Below are 13,008 nucleotides of genomic sequence, written 5' to 3'. Positions count from 1 at the left end.
CTTTGGGATTGGAATGAAAACTGACCTTTTCCAGTCCTGTGGCCACTGCTGAGTTTTCCAAATTTGCTGGCATATTGAGTGCAGTACTTTCACAGCATCATCTTTCAGGATTTGAAATAGCTCAACTGGAATTCCATCACCTCCACTAGCTTTGTTCGTAGTGATGCTTTCTAAGGCCCACTTGACTTCGTATTCCAGGATATCTGGCTCTAGGTGAGGGATCACACCATCGTGATTATCTGGTCATGAAGATCTTTTTTGTACAGTTCTTCTGTGTGTTTTTGCCACCTCTTCTTAATATCTTCTGCTTCTGTTAGGTCCATACCATTTCTGTCCTTTATTGAGCCCATCTTTGCATGAAATGTTCCCTTGGTATCTCTAATTTTCTTGAAGAGATCTCTAGTCTTTCCCATTCTGTTGTTTTCCTCTATTTCTTTGCATTGATCCTTTTGATTACCTTCGCTCATTTTGCCTACTGTCCATCTCAGTCTCTGGCAATCACCAATCTGTTCTGTGTATCTGTGAGATTTGGGGGTTTTGTTATTTCTTTTTTAGGTTCCACATATATTCCCACAATATTTATCTTTCTCTATCTGACGTATTTCACATATCATTATGCCCTCGGAAGTCACCCAGGTTGTCCCAAATGGCAAGAATTTTGTGTGTGTGGCTGAATAATACTCTATTATCTGTGTGTATATTACATTTTATCGGTCGGTTGGTGAAGAATTAGGTTGTTTCCATGCTGTGGCTATGGTGAGTCATGTTGCAGTGAACATGCGTGTACAGATACGTTTTACAGTTAGTGGTTTTGTTCCCTTCAGATAACATTCAGAAGTGAAATTGCTGGATCCTCCGGTAGTTCTATTTTTAATTTTTGAGGCATCTCCATGCTGTTACCCACAAGGGCTGTGCCAGTTTACATTCCCATAGTACACAAGGGCCACCTTTTTTCCCCACTTTTGCCAGCATTTGTTATTTCTCATCTTTAGCGAAAAAAACAGCCATCATAATAAGTGTTAGATGATATTTCATTGTGGTTTTGAGTTGCATTTCTCTGACTAGGGATGTGGAACACCTTTTCGAGTACCTGTTATCTGCATATCTTCTTTGGAAAAATGTCTGTTCAGGTCCATTTTTTAATCAGATTGTTCGGGGTTTTTGCTATTGAGTTGTATGAGTTCTTTATATATTTTGAATATTAGCTCCTTATCAGATGTATGATTTGCAAGTATTTTCTCCCATTGGGTAGGTTGCCTGGCCATTTTGTTGATTGTTCCCTTTGCTGTGAGCAAGCTTTCTTAGTTCGATGTGTTCCCACTTGTTTATTTTTACTTTTGTTGCCTTTCCTTTTGGTGTCAGAGCCACAAAGTCATCACCAAGACTGATGTCAAGGAGCTTACTGCCTGTGTTTTCTTCTAGGAGTTTTAGGGTTTCAGGTCTGAGGTTCAAGTCTTTAATCCATTTAGAGTTTATTTTTGTATGTTTCTTTTACATGTGGCTGTCTAGTTTTTCCAACACCATTTGTGGAAGAGATTGTCCTTTCCCTGTTGTGTATTCTTGTCTATATTATTTTAATTGATTTTGGCATGTAGATACCTGCTTACAAATGTCTGGCTCCTCCTTAGAATGCAAACTCCATAAGGGCATGACCCTGGCTTGTTCACTGTTCAAGCTTTAGTCTTGGGCATGTAATAGGTGCTCAATAGTCTTGGGCATGTAATAGGTGCTCAATAAATATTTTTGTATGTAAACTAATGACTATATCCCTCCTCTGAAATGTTCTCATTGAGGATGGGGAGGTTGTCTTTTATTTCTTGGTATCTCCAAAGACTCAAGAAATATTTATGATTTTAATATCTTATTCTTTTAACAATTCTTACTGAGTATCTACCACTATACTAGGCGTGGAGGACACAAAGGTGTATAAAACTGAGAAAACTCTTGTCTTCACAGATATTAGTAAGAGGGGGCAATAAATATAATAAACAAGTAAACTGTCTGATTTTTTTGCTGATGTTAGAATGTAATTAATATCTCTCTTCCTGTTTCTCAAGGACGAAGTCTTATACCTCTCCAGTAATAAAATTATAGATGATGCAAAGCCTGCTAGGGAGATGACAAATTCACCCCCTCCTCCTAGAGGCAATAGGAATATGTTAATAAAAGCATGGGGAGAAGATACAGGCAAGAAAGGGACAGGAGCAAGAGGATTTTTTTCTCAGCTGAGCCTCCTGCCTATCAGCCTGCCATCTTATCCTGACTGTTTTCCCTACACATCTGTCCTTTCCAACCTTGAAAGCCTGCGTGGTGTTTGCAGTGGAGGATTTTGAGTGATTGACCCTGAAACTAGCCGTTGCCAAGGTATCGCTACTTACTACTCACAGCAGGAATAATAAATCTGCCTGCGTGCTGTCTCCTTCCATTTCAAGATACATAGCAATGAATTCAAAGCAGGGGGTAAAGAGAGTTATCTCATGTAAGGATAGCAAAACAGTGTTCTGTTTTGTAGATAAATTCATTATCTCATTAGATCCTTTTAAGATCATAATGAGTTAAGATGAGGATTTCAGTTAGGGTGTCCAGATACCACCAACTAACTAACTCTTCTATCGTCCCAGCATTTGTCTTGAATTTTTTTTTAACAGGTTGTACTTTTTGGAGCAATTTTAGGTTCACAGCGAAATTGAGTGGAAGGTACAGATATTTCTCATATACTTCTGCTCTCCTACACACGCAGCCTCCCTATCAACATGGCCCACCAGAATGGTGCATTGGTTACAGTGGATGGACCTACATTGATATATCATTGCCCAAAGCATATAGTTCACGTAAGGGTTCACTCTTGGTGTTGTATTAATATATTCTTTGAGTTTTGACATGTATAACATGTACCATTATAGATCCTACAGACTTTCACGACCCTAAGAATCCTCTGTGTGTCTGCCTATTCATTCCCCTGTCTTAGACCTTTTCATTCTGTAATAAAGTAATTTTAATTTTATTGAATATATCTGAAATTTTTTGATAGAATAATTTAATAGGTCTTTCAACATACCAAAGCTGCTTTCTTGGTTAATAAATATTTCAAAAAATGTAAATTTAATTATTTTTAGAGCCTACTTTACTTCCAGAATGGTCCTGATTTGGATGATAAATTACATGGTCTCCATAATTATAGTCTACATTTATGGTCCCCAGAGAGAAGGAGAGTCTCCCTGGGATGTCTGGCCGGTCGGTATAGAGCAGGACTGAAGTCCAGGTACTCTGACTTCTTTTAGTTTCTGCCACTGGAGAGGCAGCTCAGATCTTAAAGGTTATCACATCCTTAAGTAGTTTGAAGTAGTTGTGAAGGTGGGATGGCTTATGTACTTCTAATTCAGACATGAGAAAATTCACTGTGTAAGTAAATAAATAATGTACCTTGTAAGGAACAGAATAGACCACAAGAAATCCACGCAATCAAAACTCAGGCAGGCAAGTTGAGAATCTACTTAGAGAGGATGGAATGATATGAGGGGGAAGGTTGGATTTAAAAGGAGTACTGCACTTTTAGAGAAGTTTCCATAAATTGTTAAGTCAGTGAAGAATAACATCTTCAAATGTTTGATGGTATTCTGAGACTGAAATTGGAGTTTCATTTGCATATTTCTGGGACACGGTGCATCTGTTTATCCAGCAGAATGAGACTAGGTTCTGATCAAATACATACTATACTTGCCTAATATGATAATTAACTGTTCTGTAGTATCACCCACATATAATTATCTTACAATGCTAGCATCCTAAAGATTGAAGTGCTTATTAACTTTTCCATAGCAAGTCAGAAGGAAATTATTTTAAAGGAGGTTAAGTTTTCATTAAGACCAATTCCTGCTCTTATATTCACTTTAATGTCATATTTAATATAGACTTTGCTGTATCTTCCCAACCCAGGGATCAAACCCAGGTAGCCCGCATTACAGTGGATTCTTTACCAACTGAGCCACAAGGGAAGCCCAAGAATACTGCAGTGGGTAGCCTATCCCTTCTCTAGTGGATCTTCCCGACCCAGTTCTCCAAATCTGCTGGAGAGGGGATAGTCTGGTTGGGAAGATCTGCTGGAGAAGGGATAGGCTATCCGCTCCAGTGTTCTTGGGCTTCCCTTGTGGCTCAGCTGGTAAAGAATCCTCTTGCAATGCGGCAGACCTGGGTTTGGTCTCTGGGTTGGGAAGATCCCCTGGAGAAGGGAAAGGCTACCCACTCCAGTATTCTGGCCTGGAGAATTCCGTGGACTGTGTAGTCCATGGGGTCGCAGAGAGTCGGACATGACTGAGCACTTTGACTCACTCACTTCACTTGTGCTGTAAAACCACATAGTTAGCCTAAGTCAGACAGGAAAGAGCAATCTTTCCTTTACAAAACAGATTACAAGGGGTGTGGTGGGGGGCCAGCACATGGAAGGCAATGGTCAATAATGCAGAGGGCTGTGTGGGTTGGTTGTCCGCCCCCAGGCATTGTTTGGCTATGTTACCTTAGAGGCTCTCCTGCTGACGAGGTTTTAACTTCAGGTGTTTTATTTGTAAATGGTGTGGAAGGATGCTTTTACTTTACTTGTGTATTTTCTTTGTCAGGCCTCTCTATCCGGAGTGTGTGCTGGAAAGCAGACCGCCTCCTAGCAGGGACCCAGGACAGCGAGATATTTGAAGTAATTGTGCGAGAACGGGACAAACCGATGCTGATCCTGCAGGGTCACTGTGAGGGGGAGCTCTGGGCTCTGGCCCTGCACCCCAAGAAGCCACTGGCCGTGACGGGCAGTGACGACCGCTCTGTCAGGTGAGGCCCCAGCAGTGTTGCCGTAACCTCACACACCTCTCTGGGATGACAGACTGATTTTGCCCAAGCTTGCTTGTTATTTTAAGAGAAGGATAACCCCCAGTGTAGAACCTCACAGTTTCCAAACAGAATGCTGAGACATTTTGCTTAACAACAGTTGGCTTCTTGATCTCTTTTTGTTGCTATCTTTCTTGGGCCCCATATAAAGTCAAGAAAATGTTCTTAGAAGTGAAAATGCACTCCCGCTGGTTAGATTGGCCTCCAGGTCTCTTTCAGTTGAAGATGTGAGCTGAGTTCACTCACCTGTATAAAGTTATATTTCCCCCTCATATCTTCTGTCCTGCTGGGGGCAGCTTAGCAGTTTCACAGCTTACTCACTTTTTATCCGTTTAGTTGGAGATTAGAGATCTCAAATAGAACTGAAGTTCTGATTTTCCAAAGTCGTCTTTAGCATGAGAGTCATTAATTCTTTCTTTGTAAATTCTCGTGTGGAATTTTGAGCAATGTCCTCAAATCAAGGGAAAGTGCTGGTTCCTAAGAAAATGTGCCCATTTTATTAGGGCCTCAGGGGTTCTTACTATGGATCACTTGTGTTTGAGAGCTCGACAGTAATAGAATGAGCAGAATGACTATGCTTCCACTGCTCTTGTGACTGTTGAGAGACTGAACATATGATTTGAAAGTGTGAGATGAAAGCTGTTACACTGAATCCAGCGTTTTTGTATTTACTACTGAACTTTAAATGTGCTCAACAATAAGCAGGCCAGAAAGAGAGTCCGTGACAGTGAGAGGAAGAGACTGATTGATCAATTCATCGATGGATTACTGCTTCTAAGTTTGAATAGCTAAACAGGAGGACTGGACACGAGACCTAAGGTCATTACTCTCCCTCCCCACCCTTATTCTGTATTTTTGTGAATCCAGTCAAGATGCAGTCAGTATACTCATTAGCATAAATCCAAAGATAAATCCATTTTTTAGTTTGCACCCAGCACTAAAGTCTCATCAATCTAAAAATCAGTGAAAACAATTACAGCTATCTCTACATGTGCTGCTGCTGCTGCTAAGTCGCTTCAGTCGTGTGTGACTCTGTGCGACCCCACAGACGGAAGCCCACCAGGGCCCACCGTCCCTGGGATTCTCCAGGCAAGAACACTGGAGTGGGTTGCCATTTCCTTCTCCAAGTGCTATAAATGTTTATTTGGCTTCTTATTTGTCATTACTTACTGCCTTCCTCTCTTCCTTTTCCTTCTGTTACTCTGAGCCAAACCAATGCCACCAAGTTATTCAAACATCCAAGAAACTCAATTCATACCCATCCAGATAGAAAGGATTTCAAGAAAGTTTTTAGCTTTTGTATTTTAACAACTATGTTGAATCTTAGAATTGCAAAGAGCCCTTACTGCCAGAATTTGTATTACTCCCTTTAACCATTAATTTGGCTAAGATATTAAATGGAATTTGACACTCTGAGTATTGAAATTTAGCAAGGGTATAAGTCATAACTCTTTGAGAAAGGTTAGCTTAGTGACTTTAGAAGGATAGTGCAGTTTACTGAGATGTGGTGGTTTCTTCATGCTAGTAGAGCAAAGCTTACATTGCTTAAAATAGTACACGGCTAAAAACAGAATGAACTATGAATAATGGAAAAGGTATTGAAAGCCTACCCTGAGTTTTAAGCTGAATAGCTCAGGCTGCCTCAGGGATAGGCAGACTCCACTGGGCAGCCCTACATGGCAAGACAGGTGCCCCGTCCCTCCTGATGGCAGGATGCACTTAGGAAAGCTACACCACATTTGACTTACTCCTGTCTCTTTATCACAAGAGCTTAGATTCTAGCCACCCCCGCCACAGTTATTGTTGTTTGCATAATAAGAGAAGACTGTCTTTAAAGTGGTAACAGGAAAAGGTCACATACCACAACTGCAAGTCATATAGAAACTCTTATTCGAATCCTCAGATATTTAGTTCATGGTCTTTCATTCTGAAGTGCTTGGCTTAGGTGTTCTAAGACCTGCCCTTACAAGTGACCTCTGTTTCTCCAGCAGTCGTCCACTCATCAGCCAGGGGGCCCGGTGAAGTATTCCCCCTCCCCTGACCAAGAGGGGCCCTGTCAGCAGTGGGGCGCCAGGGATTTTTGAGGAGTTTCGGCACATGACTGTGTACAGCCAACTTGGAATCCTCCTAGGCAGGGGTACCATTTATTCTTCTCCATCTCAGATACTTTTTCTTGCTCAGGAGACCAACAAACATAATATGCGTTTTAGTCTATATTTACATAACACGGTTTCTAGAAGAAAACCCGTATTTAAAAAGCAACTGATAATAACAGCATCTAGTAGTACCTCTTATCCTGTAAGTGTTATTAACACCCATTGGTATAATTCAGGAACAGTTTTTAATCTCCAAAGAGAAAAGTTGCTTGGGGCTGGTGCACTGGGACGACCCAGAGGGATGGTATAGGGAGGGAGGAGGGAGGAGGGTTCAGGATGGGGAACACATGTATACCTGTGGTGGATTCATTTTGATATTTGGCAAAACTAATACAATTATGTAAAGTTTAAAAATAAAATTAAAAAAAAATTTTGTATGAAGTAGTATGTAAAATTTCCTTATTTTTCAATCTCAAAATCTTTGAAAATATCTCATGTTTTATTTCTTGCTGGATATCTCAAATGGAGAAAATCACCCAAAGATAGACCAAACACCTTTGCAGCTTCCCAGACATGCCGAGAGGGAGGAGACTGGTGTGATGTTCCTGCATCCTTTTTTGTTACTATCGCCGTGATGAACAGGCCTTTGGCCTTGGGCTGGCTGATGACTATGAGAAAGTGTTTTGTTTTGACTTTGAACTGCTCTTAGGCTGTGGAGCCTGGCTGACCATGCCTTGATTGCCCGCTGTAACATGGAGGAGGCGGTTCGCAGCGTTGCTTTCAGCCCCGATGGATCTCAGTTGGCCCTGGGCATGAAGGACGGATCTTTCATTGTTCTCCGAGTCAGGCACGTACTACTGGTATTGAAAATGACATTAGAGATATGCTTCTGCTAAAATTAATTCTCCAGGTCAGAATGTTTGCCAGGACTTTAGGGAAAAATGCGTTTGCTGTTTTGAATAGGTAGATTCGCAATCCCCTCTCTGTAATTGCCAGATCCAAACACTGAAAATCTTAACTTATTTGGTAACTTATTTGGCAGCACAGCCTGACCCAGTGAACTGATGTGAAATTGTTTACAGTCTGTCAGCCTCCTTTTTTTTTTTTAAGTGTAATTTTTTTCTCAACATATATATATTTTGTTGAAGTATAGTTGACTTACAGTGTCTCGGGTGTGCAGAAAGGTGATTCAGTTACACACATATCTACTAATCTCTTAGTAGGAACAATCACATATCATGGGATTTGCTGCAAGAATATGAATGTGTTCAAAAGGGGTCGCTGCCCTAGCTCCTACGGGGCTGTTGCATAATATATGTGAACCTTTGCAAAATGCAGTGAGTGATCAACTCCCAAACTCGTCTGGTCCTAAGGGTTTTAGGTAAGAGATTATGGGCTTTTAATGAGACGAGAAAAAGGAAGAAAAAGGAAAGCCGCCTCTAATAGCACCAGAGTTTTAGAGGTGAGCTGGAATAAAAGATTTTTTGCCCTATAATCACTAATAAAATGGAACATTTCCTATTTATTAACATCTGATATTATTTATACTATACAAAAATCATGACCCACTCTTGTATTTCCTTCAAATAACCTTGGTTATTCTTTGGGATTACACACTTTGTGATTATAGAAAGGAAACGAAGCTATAAATTAGATACTGTATCTCACATAACAAATTCTACCTAGCTTTAAAAATGCTGTTGACATGGTTTATTACACTAAATTCTCATTACCAGTTACACATAACTCATTACCAAATGGGTAAGTAGCCTTTTCTTTCTTTGCTTAGTGATGTATGAGAAGATGGCTAATTACCAAATTTTCAGTGACACACAAACTTTAAAGCATGACTTGAGGTTCCATCCCTAGATTTGCTATTTATCATTTTACTTTTTTATTCTTTCAGAGATATGACAGAAGTGGTTCATATCAAAGATCGAAAAGAAGTCATTCATGAAATGAAATTTTCTCCAGATGGTTCTTATCTGGCAGTGGGATCCAATGATGGCCCGGTAGACATCTACGCTGTTGCCCAGAGGTATAAGAAAATTGGAGAATGCAACAAGTCTCTCAGTTTCATCACACACATTGACTGGTCTTTGGATAGTAAATACCTGCAAACTAATGATGGTGCTGGAGAACGGCTATTCTACAAAATGCCATGTAAGTCACAAGGGCATTAAATGTGTATGCAAAACATAGCTCTGAACCATGGCAGAAAATGTATGAGGATATTCTTAGGACCTGAGGGCAAGGAGTATTTTCTCAAACAAGACCCTCAGATCACAAACTCTCAAAGAAAAGATTCATAAACTGAAACACATTAAAATAAAAAATTATTCCACAACAAAAGAGACTATGAATAAAATGAAAAGACAGTGCATAGGTTGGGCATAAAGACTTGGACTTATAATGGACAAAGGCTATTCAGTTGACCTTTGAATAATATGGGTTTGAACTGCATGGGTCTACTTCTGTAGATATTTTTTAGTAGTAAATACTAGAGTACTACATACTAAGAGGTTGGTTGAATCCATAGATGTGGAACCAGGAATGCAGATGGTCAGTGCAGATGTGGAACCAGGAATGCAGATGGTCTGAGTTGTACATGGATTTTTGACTCCCCAGAGTTGTTCAAGAGTCAACTGTATACCTAGAATATGTAAAGAATGCCTACAGATAAGGAAAAAGAAAATTTGCTAGGAAAATACAAAAAAAACATGAAAATTTTAGGAACACAATCCTAAACTACTGTGATTACTTTAGTCTCTCTTTGTGTCCTTAATAATTGGAAGCCTTTATTATGTGACTACTTGGTGAAAAGTGCTAATTGGGATTCAAAAAACACACATTTTATTTGTAGCCCCCACTATAATTTCTATAAGAAATTCATCTTATTTACATAATACTCATTTAGTAACACTTAGTTTATAATAATAAAACATCATAAATACAAATTGATGTATTTTCAATTCAGTTGCTCAGTCGTGTCCGACTCTTTGTGACCCCATGAACTACAGCATGCCTGGCCTCCCTGTCCATCACAGACTCCCAGAGTCCACCCAAACCCATGTCCATTGAGTCGGTGATGCCATCCAACCATCTCATCCTATGTCGTCCCCTTCTCCTCCTGCCCTCAATCTTTCCCAGCATCTTTTCAAATGAGTCAGCACTTCACATCAGGTGGCCAAAGTATTGGAGTTTCAGCTTCAACATCAGTCCTTCCAATGGACACCCAGGACTGATCTCCTTTAGAATGGACTGGTTGGATCTCCTTGCAGTCCAAGGGACTCTCAAGATTCTTCTTCAACACGACAGTTCAAAAGCATCAATTCTTCAGTGCTCAGCTTTCTTCACAGTCGAACTCTCACATCCATACATGACCACTGGAAAAACTATAGCTTTGACTAGATGGACCTTTGTTGACAAAGTAAAATCTCTGCTTTTGAATATGCTATCTAGGTTGGTCATAACTTTCCTTCCAAGGAATAAGCGTCTTTTAACTTCATGGCTGCAATCACCATCTGCAGTGATTTTGGAGCCCAGAAAAATAAAATCAGCCACTGTTTCCACTGTTTCCCCATCTATTTCCCATGAAGTGATGGGACTGCATGCCATGATCTTCGTTTTCTGAATGTTGAGCTTAATAAGCCAGCTTTTTCACTCTCCTCTTTCACCTTCATCAAGAGGCTTTTTAGTTCCTCTTCACTTTCTGCCATAAGGGTGGTGTCATCTGCATATCTGAGGTTATTGATATTTCTTCTGGCAATCTTGATTCCAGCCTGTGCTTCTTCCAGCCAAGCGTTTTCATGATGTACTCTGCATATAAGTTAAATAAGCAGGGTGACAATATACAGCCTTGACGTACTCCTTTTCCTATTTGGAACCAGTTGTTGTTCCATGTCCAGTTCTAACTTTGCTTCCTGACCTGCATACAGGTTTCCCAAGAGGCAGATCAGGTGGTCTGGTATTCCCATTTCTTTCAGAATTTTCCATAGTTTATTGTGATCCACACAGTCAAAGGCTTTGGCATAGTCAATAAAGCAGAAATAGATGTTTTTTCTGGAACTCTCTTGCCTTCTCGATGATCCAACAGATGTTGGCAATTTGATCTCTGGTTCCTCTGCCTTTTCTAAAACCAGCTTGAACATTTGGAAGTTCTCAGTTCACATATTGCTGAAGCCTGGCTTGGAGAATTTTAAGCATCAATTTACTAGCGTGTGAGATGAGTGCAATTATGAAATAGTTTGAGCATTCTTTGGCATTGCTTTTCTTTGGGATTGGAATGAAAACTGACCTTTTCCAGTCCTGTGGCCACTCCTGAGTTTTCCAAATTTGTTGGCATATTGAGTGCAGCACTTTCACAGCATCATCTTTCACAATTTGAAATAACTCAACTGGAATTCCATCACCTCCACTAGTTTTGTTCGTAGTGATGCTTCCTAAGGCCCACTTGACTTCACATTCCAGGATGTCTGGCTCTAGGTGAGTGAGCACACCATCATGATTATCTGGGTCATGAAGACCTTTTTTGTACAGTTCTTCTGTGTATTCTTGCCACCTCTTCAATTTTTGAATAATGATTTTTTGTAATGTAAGATTAAAAATTTAATGTTTAACATAATTTTTTCATAAATTTTTTATTGAAAAATCAATTTTACCATGAAATAAGGTATAACATGGGCTTCCCAGGTGGCACTAGTAAAGAACCCACCTGCCAATGCATGAAATGTGAGAGGTATGGGTTGAGAAGATCCCCTGGAGAAGAGCCTGGCAACCCACTCCAGTATATTTGCCTGGAGAATCCCATGGACAGAGAAGCCTGGTGGCCTACAATCCAGTGGGTCACAAAGAATCAGATGTGACTGAAGCACACATGCATCATGCAAGGTGTAATATAATAAAATGCCAACTTTTTTTCATTTAAATTTATTTATTTTAATTGGAAATTCATCAGTTTACCATTACTGGGTGAATATTTCTTTGTGTCTGCTTTCTTTGCTTGTCTGTATTTAATATATATTTTCCTACGTGAAAAAAGATGGAACACACATTTGTCATTTGCAATAAACAAACCCTGCTCAGTGAAAATATCATAATTTTCTTTCTCATCCTCCTGTTGAGTGTTTGGGCGTATTTCTAGTTTCTTTGCTGACACCCACAGTAAAACTCCAAATATCTTTGTAGAGGTGGGATTTTCTCTTCCATGTTACTTCCTTGGACTGTGTTCTTTAAGCGGGGACACTGGATCAAGAATATATTCAAACTATCAGCTCTGATTCTATGGTCTTAAAAATGGGTATAATACTATGCTAGAGTCCAGAATTGCCAGTCTGACAATGCACCAGTAATGTGCAAGAGCATTTATTCTCATAGATTGTTTCATTGAAAATGTTTGTTACTGTTGAGGGGAAATTATGAGTTAATACACTTAATTGTCTTGATTTTGAATTTTTAAATAGTGTATCACTAAACATTTTCCCCAGCATTCCTTTTCTGTGGGCTTCCTCCTTTGTGTGCTCCCAGAGGACATCCCTTGCTAGCTGCTGGTGGAAACTGGGTATTGTGCCCTGTACTTAAGAATATAGCAAGCAAAATTGTCAGGAGTCTTTTCCCCAACCAATTATACTTCATCAAAATTTGGTAGATTTTTATCATGTAGCACTTTAAACAGCAAAGTCCGTTCATTTCTTTCATTAAATAATTGAAGCTGATTTTTTTAAAAAATCACTTCTCTGGCTCCTGGAATTATGAAAAGTAGGAGTTCAGAATAAACTTTTTAAAAACCAGAAAAAGTTGGTAACTGTGATAATATATAATTTAATAATAGTAATTTCTTCAATAACACAAAGCATAATATCATCTGTATCCAAATAATTAAGGTCAAGTAAATATCAGTTCAGTTCAGTTGCTCAGTTGTGTCTGACTCTTTGTGACCCCGTGGACTATAGCACACCAGGCTTCCCTGTCCATCACCAACTCCTGGAGCTTACTCAAACTCATGTCCATTGAGTCAGTGATGCCATCCAACCATCTCATA

At 39.7% G+C, this 13,008-nt stretch overlaps 1 protein-coding gene across 3 annotated transcripts in view; it reads left to right on the top strand.

Annotated features, from left to right (window-relative positions):
- The window catches only part of EML6 (echinoderm microtubule associated protein like 6), a 278,316-nt gene that overhangs the window by 141,102 nt on the left and 124,206 nt on the right, over positions 1-13,008 (top strand). For 2 of the 3 annotated variants that reach the window (XM_010841676.1, XM_010841678.1), the window contains exons 7-9: positions 4,614-4,815; positions 7,678-7,815; positions 8,875-9,131. In XM_010841676.1, coding sequence (XP_010839978.1) covers positions 4,614-4,815; positions 7,678-7,815; positions 8,875-9,131 — 597 coding nt within the window. Of the gene's footprint in view, positions 1-4,613; positions 4,816-7,677; positions 7,816-8,344; positions 8,431-8,874; positions 9,132-13,008 lie in introns of those variants that run through there. The other variant, XM_010841677.1, reaches the window with a different exon arrangement.

This window comes from Bison bison, unplaced genomic scaffold (assembly GCF_000754665.1).
Source record: "Bison bison bison isolate TAMUID 2011002044 unplaced genomic scaffold, Bison_UMD1.0 scf7180017864166, whole genome shotgun sequence".
NCBI classification, from domain to species: Eukaryota; Metazoa; Chordata; class Mammalia; order Artiodactyla; family Bovidae; genus Bison; species Bison bison.
The sequence above is the reverse complement of the archived record's forward strand: the minus strand, read 5'-3'. Positions and strand labels throughout refer to the sequence as shown.